The sequence below is a fragment of the Lepisma saccharinum genome, chromosome 16 (assembly GCF_977018435.1).
Source record: "Lepisma saccharinum chromosome 16, izLepSacc3.1, whole genome shotgun sequence".
NCBI classification, from domain to species: domain Eukaryota; kingdom Metazoa; phylum Arthropoda; class Insecta; order Zygentoma; family Lepismatidae; genus Lepisma; species Lepisma saccharinum.
The window spans coordinates 13,977,663-14,002,815 of record NC_139244.1 but is presented as its reverse complement, the minus strand read 5'-3'; the positions used below and the strand labels follow the sequence as shown (position 1 = coordinate 14,002,815).

At 37.4% G+C, this 25,153-nt stretch overlaps 1 protein-coding gene across 1 annotated transcript; it reads right to left on the bottom strand.

Annotated features, from left to right (window-relative positions):
- Positions 1 to 135: 135 nt before the first annotated feature.
- Positions 136 to 22,885, bottom strand: LOC145999923 (uncharacterized). The gene is made up of 5 exons (XM_083137206.1): positions 22,807 to 22,885; positions 14,315 to 14,626; positions 12,322 to 12,455; positions 1,010 to 1,263; positions 136 to 601 (listed from the first exon to the last, which is right to left on the bottom strand). The coding sequence occupies exons 2-5, from the start codon at positions 14,619 to 14,621 to the stop codon at positions 523 to 525; spliced, it is 774 nt and encodes a 257-aa protein (XP_082993332.1). The 5' UTR covers positions 14,622 to 14,626; positions 22,807 to 22,885; the 3' UTR covers positions 136 to 522.
- Positions 22,886 to 25,153: the final 2,268 nt, after the last annotated feature.

The following is a 25,153-nucleotide window of genomic DNA, read 5'->3' as shown; positions in this document are numbered from 1 at the left end:
ACCCGTTTTGCCATTATTCACTTCGGAAAATCATTATCCCATGTTTTCAAACATCAATAACTCTGCAACAAAGCCATTTCCGGAATTTCGTTACATGAACTTTCCACCTTATTTTCACTCGTACAATCACCTCCCAAGCATTGTAAACGAATTTACGAAACACCCTGTATTATTCTAATTATTTTTACATTGTAGCTAAAGAATGTAGGAATGGGTTACAATAAAATCAGCTTTCTAAACTGTAGTCTTGTTCTATTTTTAGGCATTCTACAAAAAGTATGTCATTTTAGGCCTATTTCCCCTAAATATTGAATAAAACGCACCAGAAAAAACAGAAGCACACACATCATCACGTTTTTAAATATACTACACTACATAATATCACAGTAAATTACTTTTAGCATCATGTAAGAAATCTGAGATCACGAAAAACCTAGCAGAGTATCTAAACAACATTCAATAAGCCCAGCTACTTTTAGGGCATATTCATTATTTGTGAATCAGTGTTGCCGTGTTGTCAAATTACCCAGTTGATGGATAGTTGAAGAAATTTTTTACTGCTACAACTGGATCTTTCCGGTAATATAAATTTAGAAGGAAACTGCAAATAAAAATTTAATGTGTTATTGGCATTAATTAAATGAGACTGTAAATAAAGTTGCAACTGACAAACATCCTAATATATAAAGATTTAATGCATTATGATTTCATATCAAAATTTACCATACGTGGCCTCCCCAATGGTGCAGTGGTAGCATCATTGCTTTGCAATCAAGGGGTCCCGGGTTTGATTCCTGGTGGAGGTATATAGCGGTTCGGATCCCACTTTAAACTGTAGGTCCAGTCCCGATTAGCCTTAATGTGCATAAAGTGGACTTGAGGTCAGCAGGAAAAATGTGAAATTTATTCAGCATAATTACTTTTTACTGTCATGAACCTAAAAGAATTTAAAGGGATAACCAAAGTCTGTGAAAAATGTCATATTAGTACAATTATTGCATCTACTTACCTTGCAAATTTAAGTGCTCGAGAAAAGGTTGGAAGGGAGTGGTTTTCAAAGTGGCATATCCTTGGATCAAGGCAGTCTTCCTCTTCTTTATGATGAAAATCATCAATAAGCTTCAGAACGGATGCTGTGAGTTCATCTTTCTCTGCCGATCTTCTGCCCCTTTGATTAAAATTTGGGGACATTCTCCTCATAGGCGCCATAGCCAAAGGTGTTGCTGTCTGCCCTTTCTTGTCGTGCAATTTCTGGATCAGTTTCTGCAAGATGATTTGAGTGTCCATAAAAGTATTCACGTAATAGTGAGAATTGCTATGTATGCAAGTGTTAATTGAGCAATTCAGCAAAATGTCAACCTTGATGGTCAAAATTATATATCCATGAAATGCTGTACATTGTTTTAAAGGAGAACATTTTAAATTCCAAACATACAGTTGTGCCTGTCTTCTACATTCACAAATAACCAATATTTACTTTATTTCGATTGCGTACAAGTTTATAAAATTAACAGGGAACTATTGAGATTAAGAACGCTGTATCATTGTCGATATTTGTTTTAAGTTGTTGATTCCGATTCGTTTTTGTTATATATATGTAAGAAGATTGAATTAAAAATGTCTTGTGTTAAAAATCGAAAAATGAGTTTATATCAAATGTTATAAAGTGAAATAATATTTTGGAAGTTGTGTTGTGTTGCTTAATTCTTGCAATGTAAGTATAATAACATTATGAAACCCAGTTGAGCGCTGAGGACTTGCAATTTAATTCTAAAATTGTGTTAGTCTGCTCATCCTTCGCGTACAATATATATTCAGTGTGAAGTATCGTTGCAAGAAATTGGTGGCCAGTGTGCGGGAATTTGGTTACACTGAAGAATTATAAATTTTAGACTTATTAGTGTTCCTTCCTTTGTGTACTTCATATTTTCGTTCTATTGTCGTGAATACAAATTAGTGCAATGACAACGAAGAATGTTCCTATCGTGCCATTACCTACAGGTACTTCAGATTTTAATGCTCAATTATTGGTCATGTTTCGGGAATTGAAGGAATCGAATGACAGCGTAAGGAAAAAGTTGTCTGAGCTTGAAAAATCTCACAAAGAGCAGTTGTCAGAGCTTGAGAAATCTCAGAAAGAGCAGTTGTCAGAGCTTGAGAAATCTCAGAAAGAGCAGTTGTCATCTCAGAAAGAGCAGTTGTCAGAGCTTGAGAAATCTCAGAGAGAGCAGTTGAGAGAGCAGTTGTCAGAGCTTGATAAATCTCAGAGAGAGCAGTTGTCAGAGCTGGAGAAATCTCAGAGAGAGCAGTTGAAAGAGCAGTTTGCAGAACTTGAAGACAGAACGGTGAAGTGTATGGAAAATATGAACAACACTGTTAAGGAGTTGGGCAACTCACTCCGGATGGAGATTGGGCAGGTTGCTGAAGCTTGCAAAACAGCAAATGATCAAATTAAGGAACAAGTTAAAGTGTTGGATGAAAATTTCCAACAGTTGAATATATCTGGTGAAGCGAATACCAACAGCATTCGTAAGTTAGAAGATAGTGTTGCTGGATTGGGTTTGCAGGTAAACGAGCAGTGGAATGTTATCAGCCAGATTAGGGAAAGTAATAATGAAGGTTTAGTTCAACGTGTTGAGATCTGTGAAGCACGATTAAGTGATGTAACAGCTAAACTGCTGATGACTAATACTTCAACAATCCATAAAGCTGCAGGGAACAATGGCAACATTACTGAAATATCACGTAATCCAGAGCATCCTGTATCTTTATCCTTGTCATCTTCCAGTGCTTCAGAAGATGAATCTTTTCCATTGCATATGTCAGGAAAACGCAAATCTACAGGAAATCCTAAATCTAATTTGTCAGCTCCTACTTCACCAGTTAATGTGCGAAATTCTCGATTAAAGAAGCCTCATAAAACTTCACATGTTAGTTATGTTGATCCAGCAAATAATGCTTCACAATCTAGCAATATAGACTCTGATATGTCTGAAGTAAACAAAACTAGATATAATTCACAAGGAACTTCTGGCAAACGATTTAAACCTAATTACAACACGAAGCATCATAAGCACGCTACTATCATTGATTCTGATACAAATAAACAATCTACTTCTAAGGAACAACCACGAAAGTATCTACGATTGAATGACTTGAATATGTTGCCTAAATTTTCTGGAAATCCAGAGAAATCTAGCCCAAGGAAGTTTATTAAAACCTTAACTTCACATTTGGATTTGCTTCAGATTCCAAACGTTCAGAGATTGGAATGTATTCGGAATTGTTTTCAAGGACCAGCCGAGGGATGGTACAATACGCACGTGGATTCCTTTATGACATACAAACATTTTGTACATGAGTTTCTCAACCAGTACACTTCATACTCATTGACACAGGCTCAGTTGTCCGAATTGAGGAACAGAAATTATGATCAAAATAGCGGTATGAGCATGGAGGCGTTTGCCACTCGTACTTATTCAACATATTACAATTTGGTAGAGCGTCCTAAAGATGCAGAAGTCATAGATATTTTGATTAATCAGTTTCCATCGATTACGGCACAGACGATATTAGGTGCTGGCCTAACGAAGGTTGACGACGTTATTAATTTATTGAAGAAACTGGATTTGATAAAGACCAGATCTGGTAAGAAGTGTGATTTGCCTAGTGATTTTGAAGTGAGAACATCCAGGTTTACTAAGGATTCAAATGCATCAGATTTCAGAGATAAGCAAAAGTACAAAGTTCAGACAGTTAACACGCAACCAAGGAACAGCGAGCAAAATCCTAATCAAAGGAATAATGGACAGTTTTCTCGAAACAATAGAGATCCTAATTCTGGTTCTACAGCCGGTGGCAGCTCGTATAATAGAGGGCAAAATGTAAATGACAATTCTGATCGGCGTCAGGACTTTACATTCAGAAGAAGGAATCAAAATAATTATGGCAATCAACAGTTCTTTAGAAGAAACTTAAATGCAAATAACAGAAGTTATAACAATACCCAATTTCGACAAGACAGTGCGACACCACAGAATGATAGACGTTCTAATACAAGGCAAGGTTATCTACAAACGAGGTCCAATTCAGATCCTAATGTGGCTTGTTTGCCTTATTCCCCTAACAATAGTCAAGGTTTAATCAGTGAAGTATATTTATGTTGTAATTGTCGTCAGCCCTGTGAACAATCATTCGCTTCTCGTAACAGTAATGCTATTTCAGGTAGCCGATTGAATGAAAACGCTGTTTCATTTGATCCCAGGGAAACACAAGTTAAAGAAATAATACAACCAGCGATGGAGTCACAGTCAAACGAACGCCGTGGGTAAATGAAGCCCGATTTACTCAGTGAGAATACAGAGGGCTGTGTTGCAAGTTTTAACACAGAATATGGTTCACAAAATGTTCAGTCACAAATTACAAATATTTTTCCTGTATATGATAATTTTAAAGACAATGACCAGCTAGCAGTGTTTTTCCAACTGGAATGGTACGAAGAGGAACCCACTTGGACCATGGATGATAGTGGTGTACCATTTCCTATTACTGATCAACCTGTTATTTTTGGGTCTATTTGTAATTTAACAATTCGATGTATTATTGACAGTGGAAGTCAATGTAATCTAATGAGTTACGAATTATGGTGCAGTATAAAGTCCATTGTACAAAGTGCGAGATTGGAATCGATAGATCAGGTAAAATTATTACCATTTGCTGGACAACAAACATTTCGAGTTGTTGGTAGGAAAATCCTTCACCTTTCAATACAGTCGGAGACTTTTCCGTTGGAAATGTTTGTGTTAAAACAATTACATGCAGATATAATTTTAGGTATACCATTCCTTAGGCAATATAAAGCTATACTGAATTTTAGAAAGGAAGAAGTTACATTGGTATCTCCTGCAAAACAAGAGGTGACACAGTCTTTGTATCAACTGAAGTCTAACGATCAGCATGTTGATAAAAGGGTTCAGTGCATTACGGCAGAAAATTTGCCGATGAACACAAATTCCGAAGAAATCTACATAATAACTGAAGAGAAAATTGTATCAACAGTACAAAATTGTAGTAAACTCTCCTCACGTCAGCAAGCGCTCTTACGTGAGTTGCTATTAAAATATAGAACACAGTTTTCGAATAAGCCTAGACCCGCTCATGTTGAACCATACAAGATTATGTTGGATACTGATGTACCAATTCGTGCTCCAATTTATCCGATTCCTTTCGCTAAAAGGGCAGCTTTGGAGAGTGAATTGAATAAATGGAAGAACTGGGGCATTATAAAGGAAATGTCGTCCCCTTACCTCAATCCATTGCACAAATTTCCAAAGGCAAATGGAGAATGGCGTCCAGTGGTAGACTTTCGTCGTTTGAATCAGCATGTGATTTCCCCTCTCACTCAAGTCGAACCCATAACTGAACTTCTGCAACACTTTCATGGTGCTACATTCTTTAGTTCGATTGATTTATCATGTGGATATTTCCAGATACCGTTAACTCCAGACTCCTATCCATATACGGCTTTTTCATACAGAGGGCGCCAGCACGTGTTCTGTTATTTACCTTTTGGTATTAAATCAGCGGTGTCTGTGTTCATGGATCGCATGAACAACCTTTTTGGACCGGAAACCAGTTCTTTTATGTTGGTATATATTGACGATATTCTTATTTTTAGTTCGAATGCTAGTGAACATTTCAAACATTTGGAGTATACATTGCAGGTTCTTCGAAAGGCAAATATGTCCATTAAGTTTGCAAAGTGCAAGTTTTTCCAGGAAGAAATTCTGTTTCTTGGACATGTAATATCTGGTACAAAAATTAAAGTGGATCATTCTAAGGATGCAGCATTGTTGCAATTTCGTCCCAAACAATAAGAAATCACTGAGAAAATTCATTGGATTGGCAAACTGGAGAAGCCGATTTATTCCTAACTACTCGCATATAGTCACACCATTATACAGCCTGTTACGTAAGGATACTATTTATGAATGGAGTCCGATACATCAAGAAGCTTTCGTTAAGTTAAAGAATGCATTAGTAGCTGCCCCAGCCCTACGACAGCCGGATTTCAGTTTGGAATTTTCTATATCCGTTGATGCTAGTCAGAAAGGATTAGGAAGTGTATTGTGGCAAGAAGCAAGTGATGGAACACGTGTCATTCAATATGCCAGTCGTACACTTCGTGGTACAGAGGCGACTTACAGTACTCATGAACTAGAGTGTTTAGCTATTCTTTTTGCAGTAGAAAAATTTTCTATATACCTTAAGGGAAGGCATTCCAACATATACTCTGATCATAAGTCACTTTCCTGGTTGGAAACTGCAAAGTCATTAAACCCTCGTTTAACGAGATGGGCACTGAAATTACAGTCCTATGATTTTACCTTTCATCACGTGTCAGGTTCCTCTAATTTTATAGCAGATACTTTGAGCAGGTTCCCAGTGAGTGAATTAAATAAAATATCTGGAGAATACCTGTATATAAATCAAGTGATACTAGATTTTAAACAGGAGGAAGTCTCAAATATGTGGTGCACTGCACAAAGGTCAGATGAGACCTGTAATCGTATTATAAATTCACTTAAGGATGACTCCTTGCATAGAATTTCAAGTAAATATTTTCTACATGAAGATATTCTGTTCTACAGAGCAAAGCCTGAGGAAAGATGTAAAATTTTTGTTCCTGAGGAACTTATTCCCTTAGTGCTGCATAAAGTCCATGATTTAAGAGGTCACTTTGGTTATGATAAAGTTTTAGCACAGTGTCAGAAAGTTTACTATTGGCCACGCATGAGAAAGAGTATTCGACATTATCTAAGAGATTGCTTGGAATGTGCAAAATCTAAATCAATAAGCCAGCCAATATTTCGGGACGAATATCATATATTATCTACTCAGCCTCACAAATTTCTTTCAGTAGATCTTATTGGAAAACTTCCCAAATCTAAATGTTACGAATATTTGTTGACTATTGTGGATATTATGTCAAAATACATTATGATTTATCCTCTGAGAAAGGCCACTACCAGAGACATTGTTAATCGTTTTGAGGATGGTTATTTCAAGCATTATCCTGTGTGCAAACTCCTTCTGTCCGATTGTGGTAGCCAGTTTACTTCCAAAGAATGGAAGTTGTATCTGATTTCAAAAGGAATAATTCATTTAACAACAACGTCTTACAATCCCAAAGCTAATCCCATAGAAAGGTATAATAACGAAATTGTAAGATTACTAAGATTATTTTGTCATCGTGATCACACCACATGGTCACTTAAGATCGATAAGGTTATAAAATTAGTAAATGACTCCTGTTCGAGCATAACCGGTTTTACACCTAATGAATTATTTTTGCACGAGGAAGTCCGAGAGTCCATAACATCTGAACTCAATTGGCCCGAGGAAATGCGGAAGTTGCCATGGAAGGAAAAATTATATTTGGCAGAGATAAATTCAAAGAGGAAGAAGAATAAATCAAAAATAAGGAATGCTCCCAATGCAGTTAAACTGAAACCAGGACAATTAGTGTTGGCAAGAAATCGACAAATGAGTTCTAAACTGGATAAACAAATTCATAAGTTATTTCAATTATATATTGGACCATTTATGGTAAAAGAAGTTAAAGGAAATTTCGCATCTTTGTGCACTTTACATGGTGATAATTATGGAAAAGTAAATTTCTCTAATTTGAAAATGTTCAACTGTTCCGAGGAGAAGAAAAATCAGTTATTGGGAAGCAATTGTAACGAAGTTAATTGAATTTAATAATTGTATTGTTCTATTTAAGCATAAATTTATCTCATTGTGATTGTAGAATGATATGTGGAAGTCAGTCATTATAGTTGTGAAATGTGCTACTTTGAGGAGAACGTTTATTAGTAAACTTGTCGCATATTGTTGTATGTCTAAATATTATGCAAGGATCAGGCATGTTTTAACCAAATGTCTTGTATATATATTTATATATATATTTATATATATATATATATATGTTTATATATATATTTTGTATATGTGTATATATAATTTCTTTATTCATGGGCGAAGTTCAGCCTGTGGCTGCTCTACCACTTAACCCGCATATATAGGGATCAAATAATGATAATCTGAGGCAAGTTGTTTATTGCATGAGTAATGTTTCAATAATCAATGTACTGAAGAGTTTTGTAATGACTCCGTATTTTGTATGTTATTTATATTAATTAGTTTAGCCAACAAGGAGAGTGGGTTCTGCAAGGCTACTACTAAGTATTGTTTCACGTGTGTGTGAATTATATATGCCTCATAATTTGACCCATAAATTTTATGTCTTGCGAAAACTCCTTGTGATCAGCACACTTTAGATAACATACAGGGTGATCATAAAATGTTTGATCCCTCGAGTAGTTTTCTATACAGAGTGGGGGGACTATGTGCCTGTCTTCTACATTCACAAATAACCAATATTTACTTTATTTCGATTGCGTACAAGTTTATAAAATTAACAGGGAACTATTGAGATTAAGAACGCTGTATCATTGTCGATATTTGTTTTAAGTTGTTGATTCCGATTCGTTTTTGTTATATATATGTAAGAAGATTGAATTAAAAATTTCTTGTGTTAAAAATCGAAAAATGAGTTTATATCAAATGTTATAAAGTGAAATAATATTTTGGAAGTTGTGTTGTGTTGCTTAATTATTGCAATGTAAGTATAATAACATTATGAAACCCAGTTGAGCGCTGAGGACTTGCAATTTAATTCTAAAATTGTGTTAGTCTGCTCATCCTTCGCGTACAATATATATTCAGTGTGAAGTATCGTTGCACAGTACACATAATAACCTTATCAAGTACTATCCCACTAACTTTGATACAGGAAATCCCAGATTCATAACTTGCCAATTATGCCAGTCTGTTACTTTCAAATTATTTTTAGTGCTGGCAGAATACATTTGAAGATGGAAGAAAGAGTGCTACTTGTAAATTTCCTGGGTTATATTTTTTCATTGTATTTTTCATGAATCATATATAAGGCTCATTCAATATATAACCGGAAATATGTTGTAACAGATATTTATTACAAGCAAAAGAACTACAGTACTATTTTCAACATAGTCTCCCCCTAGTTCAAGACACCTATGCCAGCGCTTGATAAGGACACTGATTCCACAGGAAAAAAATATTTTGGGCATGTGCGTACCCACTCATGCACTGCTGACTGGACTTTGTCGTCATTCTGGAACCTCTATACACTTAGTCCATCGTTCAGTGGGCCAAAGGTGTGGAAATTGGAAGCTTCGAGATCGGGCAAATATGGAGGGTGGGGTAAGCATTCAAACCTAAAGGTTCTTGATGGTAGACAATGTGACATTGTCAGTGTGTGGTCTCGCATTGTTGTGGAGCAAAAAGCACACCATTGGACACCAGACCACGTCGTCTCTGCAAAATGGCTGGTTTCAGTATTTCGCGCAAAAGGTACTGTTTACATTATGACTTCTGTGCATGTTATGTTCAAGAATTGGCCCCTTGTGGTCCCAAAACAAAGTTAACATGACCTTTCCGGCACTCTGTTGAGCACACACCTTCTTTGGTCTTGGAGACAAAGGATGTTGCCATTCCATTGTTGTCCTCTTGCATTCATAGAATTGAACCCAACTTTCATCTCCAGTGACAATACGATGAAGAAATGCCTCACCGTCATCTTCAAAGCTCCCTGCACACAACACGTATCTCCTTCATTTCCAGTGTCAAATGTTTCAGAACCCACCTTGCACACACTTTCCTGAACCTCAGTATGTCATGACTGATATGGTGGGCTGATCGTACACTTACTTCCGTCTGGAGGAGCAATTTCACTGACAGTAATATGCCAGTTCTCCCATATCAAGTCCTCCACTTGAGCAATGTTGCTTTCCGTGACTGCAGTGACCTGGACGCGGAGAATCTTCAACACTGGTTATGCTCTGTTCGAACTCCTCAGCCCAGTCATACACTTGAGATTGACTCATACAGTTGTCACTGTACTGAACTGTAATGCGGCGATTAATTTCAATTGGTTTCACACCTTCACTCAACAAAAATCCAGCCCGAGCTATGAATAGCTGACAGATGCCTTCACAAAATAACAAACAACAATCACGGTTGTATTTTAGATTTTTATACTACTTTTCCAGTTATTTATTGAGTGTACCTTGTATAAAGAAATAAAATTTAAATAATACTGCTTCTACTGCGTTACCCCCACACCCCCTATACGCCTTCATGGCGTGGTGCTATGCACAGGGGAACACTTTACCTTTTTTTACCTGCTTCTAAGGTGTCCATCTGTTATCTCTGGAATTGCTCAATTAGCTGTTGAAGAAATGTGTGCCTAATCTTGAAATAAAAATAAAGATCCTAATAGTATTTAAACCAACCCATTTGGGTCTATTTGACCCATTTTATTCAAACCAATTCATTTTTTTTATTTAAGGTACATGTAGGATCTACATCAATAAGATTCAGAATGAACGCTGTGCATTCATTATCTTCTGATCTTTGTTAGATTAAAATTTGAGGATATTGTGTTGAAATAAAAATAATATGCATGGTTTGTTTAATTATAGAATGAAATTGTGAAGTGAAAATATTTTTTATATGAAATTCACTACATGCCACTTTGACAGATAGGGATATTCACTGGAAGGGGGAGGATATTGGTGTAGACCATGCCATCAAAATTTGGAGAGGGTATTTGTTTTTATTAAAAAATGTAAAATGCATATGTGAAATTACTACATAAGATCATTAATGGAAACATAAGATGTAGCATCCCACTCTACGAACTCTCCCTCAGAGTGCCTAGACATAAAATACGGAGCAAGGAAACTTTCCACACTGCAACTCGGAGACTCTCACTCATACAACATTCATTATTCCATAGGCTACCGAATCAGTTCAACATCATCTCAAACCAAGTAGATACATTCAATACATATTCGTCTTTTATCACCAACTTGAATAAAATTGTACATAAGTAATGCTTTATGAAAATAATGCATAGTGGAAGTAATCTGTTTACCTTAGTACTGTTTTGGCTTGTTTATATTTATATTTTGTTTATTTTATTTTATCTTGTTTTGGGTTTTTTTAACACTAGTGTACTGTTTTACTGTTGTTTCTTTCCAGTTTAAAATGGCTTCTGCTGTACTGGAAATTTCAAATAAATAAATAAAATAAAATATGTGTAAAAGAGTTTACACCTTGTCAGTTGGCACGGCACCATGCTGTCATATGTGCCATAACGTTGGTGGTGGGAGGTGGAGTGGGGGGGGAGAATCAGAATATATTTCCTTAATTAATTTACTTTAGCTACTAGGTGCACCAATTTTAATCTGTTAAATGAAGAAAAACAAGAATTTAGAGGTGCAGAACAATTAAAGTGTTCAGTAATATGATAGTAATAGACAAGATGTCTTAAATACTTTATGGAGGTGATGACTTGATCTGGAAGAAGTACCTTTGACCTGGGGGAGGGGTAATGGTCATCCCTGTTGATATATTAACAATATGATATTGTAATGAACGTATAATGAGCGTCATGCCCTGGCACATTGGAAATGACAGGAAGCACACACTAATTTGTAAACTTTTTTAGCCTCCATAATTCTTGGATCCAGCTTTCAACATGTTGTTCTTACTGCTCTTAGGTAATGATATGAAATATGTATAATGTTTATATTCTGATTATATTGAACACCTGAACTTCAGACTAAGGAACAAAAATCTCAGATTTTTTTCAGGCCTCTGAAAATGTTTGTTTATTGTGTGCCCCACACCCACCTAGGGTGTGCTCTGCTCAAGACCTATGGGCCACAATGAGAAAGTTAAACAGATGTTATTGTTTGGAAGAAGGTGTTTAAAGCATTGGACACTTTTGAAAAACTATGGCCGTACGTTTTAAATGTTTATAACAATTTGCTTTAAGCATGATAGCCCTATTGCCATGTACTGGAGCAATATGATAACAATTCATGTTCAAAATGAAGGGGGATGGTATCCACTTCGAGGTAACAAAATTTTCCCAAAGTATTCCACTAGCTGACTCATTGTCACCATGTTAAAGCAATGGGAGTGACTTGATCAAACATCCCTCTGCAACAGTGGCTGCCCAGGATTTTCGAATACTTCTTTTTGTAGTTAGTTCTTACTTTGCCACCATTTCCTGCTGGTCACGTTTTTTAGTAATACTGGGCCAAAGTGGGGGTTATAACCCCCACCAACCCCCCTTAGGCATGCCACTGCTCAGCTAACAATTTCAACTTGAAATGCTAGTTAATGCCCACTGAATATATTTCTTACCTGCACCATGTTAACAAGGAACACAGCAAATGTCAAAAAAGCAATGGTGGTAAGTGCAGACTCATTGGATGGAAATTTCATCATTCCGTGTGTTCTACCTTGACGAGGCTTCCATAGTCTCTGTGATGAATATTCTGAAAGCAGCAAAGTGGGCAGTCAAGTCAACTGATTTGAAACTTTAATTATAATTTCATGTTATAAAGGAACAGGGCTTATGAATACTCCCATTACGCAGGTCCAGTCAACCCAGCCCCCTCCTCTTGGAAATGGGCATAATTGTTTTCAAGTTTCAAAAAAGCAGAAAATTTGTTATTTTTGTTGTTAATGATAGAAATAAAGTTCATTTAGTTAGTATTGAAGGAGCATAACCAAAGTAAAAACTGCATTAGATTGAAAAAAATTGAGTATAAAATACAGGAATCAGGTTATATTTTCATATTCTACCATTTAATCCAAAGAATAAATTGTCCCACATCTAAAATCTCAAAATGTATAGTGTTTTTGTGAGGTCACAGAACATAAACTTTATGAGGACAATTTTCCCCTAATTTTTGAAGTGTTTTCTTAAACCAGGTGTGTAAAAGTTAATAATATTGTATAGTAACTATAAGTTCCGGTGCACTAACTGTATGGAAGCCGTGGAAAAATAGATATTCACTCATCAGTGGATCAAATGGCAAAGTCACCCCAATTATATAATAATAATAAATTCTATTTTTATTAGTTTATAATAGTTATTATTGTATAACAACCATTAAGAGTGGTATTAATTGAAGTCGGGTGTTAAACATGGTAAATGACATTTTGACCATTTCTGAGTTCATTAACCCTCCGTAACCCAAGCAGCATTTTTGAAATTTTGAATTATCTTCCTTACCAGCACAATAATGGTCTGGAAAGCACTAGGCAACTTATCTACACTATACCCACGAAAACATAGAGGCGTTCGCACCTTTTATACAGCGTTCCTTCAGTTGCATACATGTCTTTGAAGTGACAGGTTCCCCTTTGGCAGGACTCAGTACCGCACGCGGGAACGTTTCCTATCTTAAATCATAGCATGCCAGCCACGAATGTGCTGGAAATAGGAAGAATGAAACGATGGTACGTGATTCAGAATGGAAATTATTAGTATGCAAAAACCATTGCAGTACCCATACGAAATGTTTAGTTGTCAAAATAACGATATTGAAAAGTGGCAACAATTCGGTTCCTTTTATTTGAGTCAGTATGGCTTTTTAATGTATATCTTGTAAGAGTAAAAGAAACATATTGGGATTTGAAAATTTTATAAATATTTTGTAAGTTTCTTCGAGTTGTATTTTACACATTTGATTGATTTTTCTGCGAGTCATTTATGATTTTGACTGAGAATTTTGGAACAAATAGTTCCTTTCTAAGCCCACATAAATTGTACGATTTCAGTTCGTTTTGAAAAAGAAGTTTATTTTTTTTTTTAAAAAAAAATGTTTTGCAAAAAAAAATACGTTGAAAATTTTGTGAATGGTGAGTTAATTGGACATGTTTGCATTTATGTATATTTGGCCTGATTTCCAGTAAGTGCTAGTGTAATTTAACATCGATTAGGATCAATAATTCATGAAAATAACCTTGGTTTTGCTAGGGTGGCACTGGGTGCCACACGCAGGACATTCGTGCTAATATTAGGGCACAGATGACGGAGGGTTAAGAAAATAGGTTATTAGAAGCTATATTGTAGATAAATTGTTTTTGTGTTGTGTTTATGAATTTCACAATGAGTCCAATGCTAAATGTATGACATAGCAAATTTCACTCGAAAATTGAAGGATGGCACATTTTACCTTATAACTCAAACATGGCCAAAATGTCACTTATTATGTTTTACACCCCTCGTACAACAATTTCTTCTGATGCCAATGTTGGCTACCAAGTTGGCTGCCAACATATCACGAATACAGCATTTGAATAACTTTTCAACACTGAATGCATGAGATAACGATATTGCACTTACCTATGTAGTTAAGAATCTTATTTTTTAGTCTGTTGAGGTATTCGTGTTTTTCCTGTAGCGTGTTGGGCTCAGATTTAATATCCAAAGATTCTAAAAGCTGGTAATGTATTGTCTTGAAGTTTTCCACAGACAGTACTAACTTTTTAACTAAAGGCTTGGTTTGTGATCCATTTGCTTGAGGGATATTCCGGTCTTCCGGCGTTGGGTCATCCGGAGTTCCATCGGGTGTCACCTCAATAATCGGTAGTTGTATCCATTCAGCAGCTCTCACAGCTGCCAACACTGTCAGCACCACTACAAACCACATTTACACTGAAAGTAAAAGTAATGTAATAGCAAAAAAAAGAAAGTAATTTCATAATTTTTAATTATCCCTGAATCCAAGAAGCTAGATTTCCTGCTGGATTTTCCAATTGGACTTAGACTAGTTGTGTGGTACTTGCTTACCTGCTAGTTTTCGCCTCGGACAATACTTATTGGCATAATTGCAGGTAGACTTTTGTTCCAACAAGGCATTTTTGAGGAAGAACTTTGTAGTTGAATAGCTACTGCTGCTATTTTCATTACAATTGCCAAAATTAAAGGAAAGCATTTGCTAGAAATTAGCTTGAAAGTTGTACTCAACATGCTTTTAAGGAACTTGGGTATGTATTCATACATGACATTCGCAGGTTTCAAATACATATGATTCGCAAGATTCATTCATAATATATCTTGCTCAACAAAATATGTCAAACATTTAATGCAGTGGTAATAATAAAGATTTTTCTTTATCAGTTAATCACATCTGTCCTGAAAGAGGAGAATACTGGTAAAATATGCAGGGTAAGTCACATAAATCAAAAGGATTTATGACAGATCTTTTTGTGACGTGGTCGGATATCTATACCTGGTGAGGTGACCCTCCCCCTTTCTTAAAGAAAGTATCTAGCGGTCACTTCATCACTTGAAAATCTTCCATGGGAACAATAATAATATATTACCTGCCATTACGGCCCTGGAAGGTGCTTTGGCCAAACTCCCGACTACCAGTGTCCCTTCCACAATCCTACCTAGAGGTGTGGAGTTCTACAACTGGTAATGAGGTTGGTGTGGGGTCAGCACGTTGAACCCTCGGTCGTTATAGGAGATTTCCGAGACCGGATTACGCTACTCACTCGTTGCTTCCCAATTTCCTCACGATGGTGGATTGCCACAGGGCGAAAACTCAGGGACTGAACCCAGGTGGACTCAAACCCATGCTGTCCCGCAGTCGGAGTCGTAAACACAGAACTTTAGACCACACGGCCATGGAGGAGGATCGAGTAATATCTTGTATATTTTCTTACTCCACTTACCTCTACCAAGTGTAAATTTCTCTGACGCATATTCTGACTTTTTTTCTTAAGAAAAGAAATCTTTGAAGGGCTCCCTCTGTGCATGGCGCCCAAGGCTTCAACCTCCTACCCTACACCTTGTTACGGGCCTGCACAGAGATGTACTATGTAGAAATTTCAGCAAAAAATTGTAGGCTTGACCAGGACTCGAACCAAGGTGTCTGGCTTGCTCTGCCATTGCTCTACCATACTTTTAAAGAAAAACCCCTAAACTGCAGCTGTCCCTGTCATTTTTTCTCTGTTGTCTTGTGTTAATTTTGTCAAATTCTCTACTTTCCTCATTCAGGACAAACTCGAACAATTCACTTCTCACTCGGGCTTAGAACCCGGGATCCGTATCGTCGTAACACTCCGCCACCGAAGTTGACGAGCAAATAACCATAGATTCAACTCTGGTTGAATTCCGTCAGGTAAAGAAGCGGCAGTGAAAATCCAGACGAAACCAAGACCTGACCCGGTGGCACAGTATGCCAGAGACCCGGGTTCGAGTCCGCATCTTTCGCTGAAATCTCTACATATTTTCTGTTTGCTCATTTCATCTGGCGTCCACCCTCCAGGTCCTCCCGTGCCACGTCTGCTTCCATCAAAATGCTCTACTTGCGTAAAATATTAATGAAACTGTCTGCTTCTTAAATTTGGATGTTTAATTACAGTTCGTCTTCCTGGTGAGGGGCAGCGATTGAAGTGGCAAATGTTAGCTAGGAGAATGTTTGGTCGAGCCTTGGGGTTAACTGGGGGAGGGGGCGGACCATACTCCTTCACTTCAAACACTGGTTTGGAGATAAATTATTCGGCTTCTGTGGCTGAAGGATCTGCAATTTCATCATATCATCATTTATCCTCATCTTCGCGATTAGCCAAAAGTAGAAGAAATGCGAAGTAAAATAAACTAAATTAATCAATGGAAAGAAATTGAGTTTCACACTGTAATGAGCTTGAATTTAACATGTGAACCGGATATTTTAATTTTTTCCTTTTCACTAAAGAATTTTTCTTCATGTGACAACACTGGGGAGGATTCATTATTGGTCTAATTCGACGCCATTACTGTTATCGTAATGTGGATAATTGCGTCAAATTAAAACTCCCTGAAACAGTTTGTCAATTGTTTGTAACGGAAACAATCGTCTGAAAAATCAATAATTAGAGATGTTAGGAATCACAATGAAGCGACTCAACCAACAACTCTCCCAAAAAATTGCTCTAATGGTAGCAGAGCATGGTTATATGCTGCCAGAAGAACCACCTTGTATATGTGGAAGTTATTAAATATTATACCTGCGGGTGTTGCAAAATGTACAAAGCATTTTTTCAAAATTCGAAATCAATGTAAAATAACTAAGCTAAAATATATTCATATAATTACTTCTAAATACATTTCTTAACTTCATGTCTTGTCTTTCATTTCACTGCATTTCTGAACTATGCGAAGGAAAGTGCATTTTGAATTACACTCATGCCATCTGGTAGTGTTCCCAATACAAAGTACGTGCACTGCAAGAAGCGCCTGCAGTTTGTGCTGCCATCTATCCGTATTTAAAGATACTAATAACGTTCACGCAAAGGATCTGGCGATGCTTGAGGAAGTGGCCGTATATTTCTGCCTGCTGAAGTATTACTGATTGATTATTTTCTTGTCATCCACTTTAGACTTTATCATATAAGTAACAAGTTGCACCGACCGACTCTTTGGCCGAGTGGTTAGCACATCGCGCTGCGACGCCAAGGGTCCCGGGTTCGAATCCCGGTCGGGCTTGGTTGTTTGTGAATGTCCATTCATCAATTTCATCATTTCATCACTCATCCCCATCTTCGCAAATTAGCCAAGAGGCACAAAACGCGAAGTAAAATAAACTAAATCAATCAATCAAACAAGTTGCACCATGATATGAGACAGTGTTGTTTACATTTTAACAATGTTTAGTAAATTCACGAAAATGGGTATTACAATTTCAATTACGGAAATAGTAAAAATGTATTTGAGGGTAGGAAAGATAATGACGATAGAACAAGCTTGCATTAATTGATGCTTTAATCTACGTAATGAAAAATGTGAGTTACCATGAATGAATGAATGTTTCGTTTGCGCTGGTTCGGTGGCCGAGTTCTCGAGATATGATAGATTCTCATACTGTGCCGACCTCCGTGGCGTAGTGGTTATGACAGCGCGGTCTGACGCCAAGGATCCCGAGTTTGAATCCCGGCCTAGGCATGGGTGTTCTTTGTGAGTGTGCCTTCATCAATTTCACTCATCCTCATCGTCGCGATTAACCAAAAGTGAAAGAAAAGCGACGCGAAGTAACAAAAAAAAATCGTCCTATATGCTCATAAGTGACATAAAAGCGACTTACAACCTCAGAGAGGATTATACTGGCTGTGAGTTCAGACGCCAGAGCCTCGTTAGCCTGCAAAAGCAGGGTGCACTACGCGGACGAGAGGTTGACAATTGAGCATCTTCACAAGGTCACTCCTTGCACCCTATTTTTTTTTAAATAGCATGCAAATTCACCATCACTGTGTTCAGTTATGCAGTGTGCGGTTAAAATTAAAATAGCACAATAAAACACAATTTTTACCCAAGCTCGGAATTAGGTTGAGATTTGGGGGTGAAGGTAACAACAGAAAGTCGATCTCCCCCGGAAATTTACATTACAAAAAAGCAGAAAGCTTGTTATTTTTATTGTTATTAACAGAAATAAATTTCAGTTAGTTTGTATTCCAACAGAATAACCAAAGAAAAAAAAACTGCCTTACATTGAATGTTAAATACAGAAACTAGGAATATTAAAGCCAAAAAATAAAACATGCACAGTTTTCAAAATTCCAAAAGTAGAGTTTTATGTAAGAGGCCACACAACAGTAGCGTACGCAGGATTTCATCAGGGGGGTTATTTCCAAAACTTTCTCCAAATTCACATTACCATTGTTTTATTATACTTTAATAAAATAATAATAATCACAATAATACTTATAATTAATTAATTAGCCGAATTACTACTAATAATACTACTAATACCACTACTACTATTACGTAGTAGAAATCTACATAAATATAGTATTTATGAAAACAATAGAACGAAATTACTTTCTAGTCATTCGTTTTTTTTACGAAATAATTGTCTGGTCAACGAGGTGAGACATTTTAAGGACGAAGAAAATGTATATAAAAAATAGAAAATATATTAAAATAAATTGAAATAATCAAAGTATGGAACTCATCCAAGGGTCTGTGGTGGTCTGGTCGGTAGAGCGTCTGACAATCACGCGGGAGATCCGGATTCGATTCCCAAGATTGGTTGGAATTTTTCCGGCTTCTTTCCTTCATAAATGTCCCCGATAATTCACATCTGGATTGTCTCGCTGTTCTTACCAACAAAACATTTTACAATAGTTAAGCTTATTGTCGTTTGAATAATTGTCTAGTCAACAAGGTGAGACATTCAAACGTGCTGCGGTAAACAATACAATGGGAAGGCGAACTGGTGACTGTATTCTTGTCCGCCTAGCCTGTGTCTATACATTAGCCACTTACAACGAACCAAGAACTTTCTTTAGTTAATTCTCATTGTTCACACAAAAAAATACATGTTCATTGAACACTGGTACCTAGATGGGGTGGCTGATGGTGTTACAGCCCCTACCGAAATTTTCAGAAAATCAGAATTTTCAAATAAAAATCCGTTAAGAACTTTAAAATCAAAATGTGTAATGCGAAACCTCTTTTAAAGTGAGTCCCGATTACTATTTTTATCTTTGAATACAATTTTAATAGACTGAAAAGCTCCAAAAATACGAAATATTTTATTATGCATCCTGCCCTCCAAAACGAAGCCATGTGGTATCCACATTTACTATTGAAGCCCCTCCCGAAAAATATCCTGCATGCGCCAGTGCATTGGACATTGTTGCAACTGAGATACAAAACATAGTTACCCTCATAATTTATTTTCAAGAACTCGTGTTTATTTTCAAGGCATCACTCTGAAAGACGCGTGTTTTTGGAATGCTGTGCTTTTCTCCATGCTGCATGGAAATAATAATTCAAATTATTATTATTACCTATTAGTAGTAGTAGTAGTAGAAGTAGTAATATTAATAGTATTGTCCCAGATCTTTGACTGTGATAAATTGGCCATTCAAAATTTCTTCCACATCATTTTTCATAATATTTCACAAGCTCAAAGGGGAATTAAACCCCGTACCCACCTTGCGTACGCCACTGCCACACAAGATAAACTTTATGACAGGGCTTCCCAAAATTTTTCTTTTCACTGCGCCATTAGTGTTTCAAAATTCAGTAGCAGTGGCGTACCCGACATTTTTGTTATGAGAGAGGACTATGTCTTCTTTTTTTCATAGTCAGTTTTGAGGTTCTTGTTTTTATGTGATTATGAGCCCACAAATTTCCCTTGTAGCACGCCACTATTCGGCTGGTTGCCAGTGCTGGTATACACTCTACTTTGACGTACTTACACCTGTACTATAGGCCTCTCTGATGGCGCAGTGGTAGCGTCGTCACCTTGTAATCAAGGGGTCCAGGGTTCGATACCCGGTGGAGGCACATAGGCTAGTGCTTCGGATCCCACTTTAAACTGTAGGTCCAGTCCCGATTAGCCTTATTGTGCATAAAGTGGACTTAAAACACCTAATGACACTTGCAACGCTCATTTAGTGTGGTTAGGTTGCTTCCTTAAGTTAAAAAATAAACACATATTTCAAATTCAGAAAAAAAATTACATGTAAAAAGCAGTAAATAAGCACATATTTGGAACAACCATATCATTTCAGTGAAAATATTCGAACATTACGGGGCGCCCCTGTAAGCAATTCAAGGCGCTGCGGCGCACACTTTGGGAACCACTGCTTTATGAGTCAAATTTCCTCCTAACACTAACTTTCTGAAGCTTTTTATTGAAAGACGTGTGTAAAAGTAAAAAAAAAACAATATATTTCAGTGCACCACTACTTGGCTCGGAAGTTGAGGAAAAATCATTTTTTTTCCTAGTGTCCGAAGACAAGGCCCAACATAATATAGTTCATTTTGGGTCATTGTAGGCCAGAAAAAGGTGGGTTTTATTTGCCCTTGTTCGGCGTTTTTTGGCTTATTGGTCCTTTTTTAGCCTTTTTTAGGTCTTAACCGCTCTTTTTTGCAATTTCACCTTCTTTTGACTACGTTTTTACTGCCCATTCTCAATTCGAATCATCATCAGTTCATCACCTCTTAAACATCCTTTCTGTAGTAAAGAAATAAAAGAAAAGAAAGAAAGAAATATATTTGAACCATCCCTGAAACGAGAGGAAAAACATTTTTGGACGACTGAAGCAGGCACGGTACAAGGTCCTTTAACCGTAACTTGTCTGGAAGGTCGCGCTGTAAGTGGCCACTTTTTCTTGTTTTGAAGCTTTTTCAGTTTTTTCGCACTGTTTTTTCCATACCACCAGAATTTTTTTATTTTTTTTATTCATTAAATATGTAATTAAAACTGAAGTTATTAATTAATTTGGATCACATTTGTACGTACTTTTTTTTCGTTTTTAGGTCCTTTTTTTCATATTTTTAGGTATTTTTTATAGGTATTTTTTGGCAATTTATAGGTCTTCAACTTCCGACCCCTAGTGATAATGAATAAACAGTTGCGCTGGATATACCCATTCTCTCCCAAAGTATATAATTAATGAAAAAAATAATAGATAAGATTATATTATTTGTTATTGTAGAATAATATTTGTAACCATGATAATAATAATATTATTATTATTATTTCTACTATAAATAATAATAACCCATGGCGCAACAGCCCTCGAAGGGCCTTGGCCTGTCTCCCGACTGCCAGTCTCCCTCCCACAATCCTACCTAGAGGTGTGGAGTTCTTCAACCGGTAATGGGGTGACGTGTGATCAGCACGTCGAACCCTCAGTCGTTATAGGATATTTCCGAGACCGTATTATGTCCCAATTTCCTAACTGGTGGGTTGCCACGAGTCCCATACACATGCCGAGAACCCAGAGCTCATGCCCTCCCGCAGTCGGAGTCCAAAGCACAAAGCTTTCGACAGCACGACCGGGCCACGAAGGACATTTCTACTATACAATGTTACTTAATTCGGGAAATGCGTGTTACTTTTCTCTTCATAAACTTTTATCGTCTCGTATTATATCTAAGAAACTAAAAATCGGCACCCGTGGCGGAGTGGTTAGCATATCGCGCTACGACGCTAGGGGTCCCGGGTTCGAATCCTGGCCTGGGCATGGATGTCTATGAGTGTCCACTCATCAAATTTCATCATGTCATCACTCATTCCCATCTTCGCAAATTAGCCATAAGTGGCAGAAAAGTGAAGTAAAATAAAGAGATTCAGTCAATTAATATCTAAGAAACTAAAAGATAAAATATTCAAAACAGTAATTTTGTCCGTGGTATTATATGGGTGTGAAACTCGTCCCTCATATTAAAAGAGGAACACAAATTTGAAAATAATATCGTTATGAAAATATTTGGACCTAAAAGCGATGAGGAGACAGGTGAGTGGAGAAGGTTCCATAATATAGAACTGCATAATATGTATTCATGTCCAGATATTATTAGAATGATTAAATCAAGAAGACTTAGATGCGCAGGCCATGTGGCACGAATGGGAGAGTAAAGAAGAATTTACAGGATTCTTGTTGGGAAACCTAATGGTAAGAAACCTGTAGGAAGGCCAAGACGAAGATGGAGGGATAACATTGAGGTGGACCTAAAGGAAATCGGTAAGGTTGGAAAAGATTGGTTTGATCTTGCCCAGGATAGGGACAGATGGAAATCTTGTGTTTCTGCAACCACAAATCTTCGGGTTTAAGAAGGCTAGTGAGTTAGTTAGTTAATCAACTATACAATGCCTGGCCACCCCGACAAAAATTTCTGGCTCTGCCCATGTACAGGATGTAAAAGGAAAGTGCGAAAATAGCTCTGAACAATTACCTACTATTATCTTAGCTGCTGATTCTACACTCCTGTTCAGATAAATTGGCACATATTTCAACAGTCCAAACTTATAAAATGTGCCACTTTATGTGAACATGAGTGTACAATTAGCCGAATCTGACAATGGTAAAAGACCTAGTATTGGTCCGTACCTGGTATTTTGACAGCCCGGAGAAGACGTGATACAGCTTTTCACCTTTTGAAAATTACGGCATCAACTTCGAAGGGACTTGGCGGAAGTAATGCTCCGTCAAGTGTCGCTAGTAGCGGAACGGGGGCGACATCCTGTGGACCGTTTGGTGTCAGAATTTACGGAGAGGAAACACGCAGCAGAAAGGGCGTGTCAGCAATAATACTCCAACCTTTTGCACCGAGTCTCTTGAACCCAGGGATTTATCCAGAATTTCCCATCGGGGGGGGGGGGGGGTAAGTTCGTATTTAAGGGGGTGTAAGGTTATATTTTCAGCCAAAATGACCAAAATTTTGGCATTTGTGAAAACATTTAGGCAGTGTTGAGGAAATTTGGGGTATGTGAGGATAAATCACTACTCCAACCGACAGCAAGCTTGCCAGATGGCGTAGTGATAACGTCGTCGCATTGTAATCAAGGTGTCCCGGGTTCGATGCACAGTGGAGGCACATTGCACAGTGGTTCGGATTCCACTTTTTAAGCCGTAGGTCCAGTCCCGATTAGCCTATCTGTGCATAAAGACAGAAACTCAAACAAAGACATTGCAAGATTGCATTCTGTTTTGTAGGTTTGTTCCATACTATTATTTATGTAGCATGAAATATAATACAGTACTTCGTGTTCCAATCGACAGATTACAGATTTTTTTGACAAGGATAATAGCTTATTTTTCATAATGTTCTGAAAGTTTTTCTATGTAACTGAGTTACTGGTTAAAAATAACTATAGGTTACAGTTACAGGACTCATTTGTAGTTACTGACATTTGAAAAGTAACTACTAGTTACTTTTACCGTAACTTTTATTGCATACAAATTACACACAATTATAGATCACAATTTGTAATAAAATAAATATGAAGACTAACATATGTTTTCTTTGTTTCCGGTACATACGTTTTCATATATTTATATTATATAAACAAATAATCACTCTTTTTATTTTGATTGAATACCAAATTCCCAATGAGTGAAGTCTTCATGTAATTAGAAATTAGGAAATGCAATAAAGCGTGGTTGTTCTAAATTTAGCATGCAATGAAGCCCAACTTCCTTGCCTTAGGCGATTGAATGAACAACCTTCTTAGCATCCAGAGAAGACACCTTAGTTGGAAACAGAGTTTCTTAATTTAGCTCTTCCACCTCGTTACAAATTTCCAAGTTAACAATTCAAGCAGGACCCTAGGTAAGTACGAAATAAGTAGCTACCTAGTAAGTATAATGCAAGAAGTATTCAGGGCTCGCGTTCGCACAGCGCAGTGAACATTTACGGGGTATAGTGGCCAACAGCCCCTCGGCTGCCAGTTTGATGCAACAGGCACAGCAATTGTGTTCAACGCAATCCGTGGAACACCGTGGGAGTCAGTGTTACCAACTATCTAAAAAAGTTATCAGATGTGAAAGACGTCGTGTCAGAGTAAATTGTGTGTATATACTCGAACATCAAAGAAGGATTTTTTCGAATAAATATATGTGTGTGTGCATTTAATATGTACGTAATTTAAAACATATATACATGAGTGTTCACGTGCTCATGCGAAGATTATCAGGCGACGCGCCTGACTGTAGATAATTGACACACTACACTACGTTTACGACAAACTGCGAAGCGTATTTTCCTATCGATGGTCATCTGCAAGCAAGTAAGTTAATTCTGCATTTCGGAGGGGGGCCCACATGTTACGTTTCCTGAACCCCTCTGTCTGGGACAATACGCTGCTTATTATCATAGACGCCATGATACGCTACTGGGAACCAGATTTATGTTTCGTATATCGATTTTTTTTTATAAGTGATACTCTCTGTTGAATTTCTGAAAGTATATAAAATTTCGTCCTCCTCCGTAGTCGAGCGGGTTAAGGCGTTCACTCGTCTTGAGATCGTTCGCTGCGGGACGGCGTAGGTTCGAATCCGGCTCTGGTCGGAATTTATTCGGCCTACGTATAGGGCCGGTGGCAACCCACCATCGTGAGGAAATTGGGGAGCTCCGAATGAGTGAGCGTAATCCGGTCGAGACGACCTACTATAACGGCTGGGGATACGTCGGGCCGACCCCCCGACTATTCCAATACTGGTTGAAGATCTCCACGCTTAGAGGTGACGCAGGAAAGTGTGGGAGGGAGACCGGCAGTCGGTAGGTAAGCCAAGGCCCTTCATGGGCTGTCGCGCTAAGGATTATTATTATTATTATTATATAAAATTTCAGGAGCACAGAGAGAGAACATTGTGGGGCCCCTACACCTCCCTCGGGGTTTACGGGGGTGGCCGCTACGACACTGATTAGTCTCAGGTACAAGGTTTTGCTCTCCTA

Coding starts and splice junctions, on each gene's coding strand:
- LOC145999923 (XM_083137206.1), bottom strand. CDS start 14,621: ATGTGGTTTGTAGTGGTGCTGACAGTGTTGGCAGCTGTGAGAGCTGCT. Junction 1,264..12,321: donor TCCTTGTTAACATGGTGCAG/GTAAGAAATATA, acceptor ATCATCTTGCAG/AAACTGATCCAGAAATTGCA. Junction 602..1,009: donor CGAGCACTTAAATTTGCAAG/GTAAGTAGATGC, acceptor TTTTATTTGCAG/TTTCCTTCTAAATTTATATT.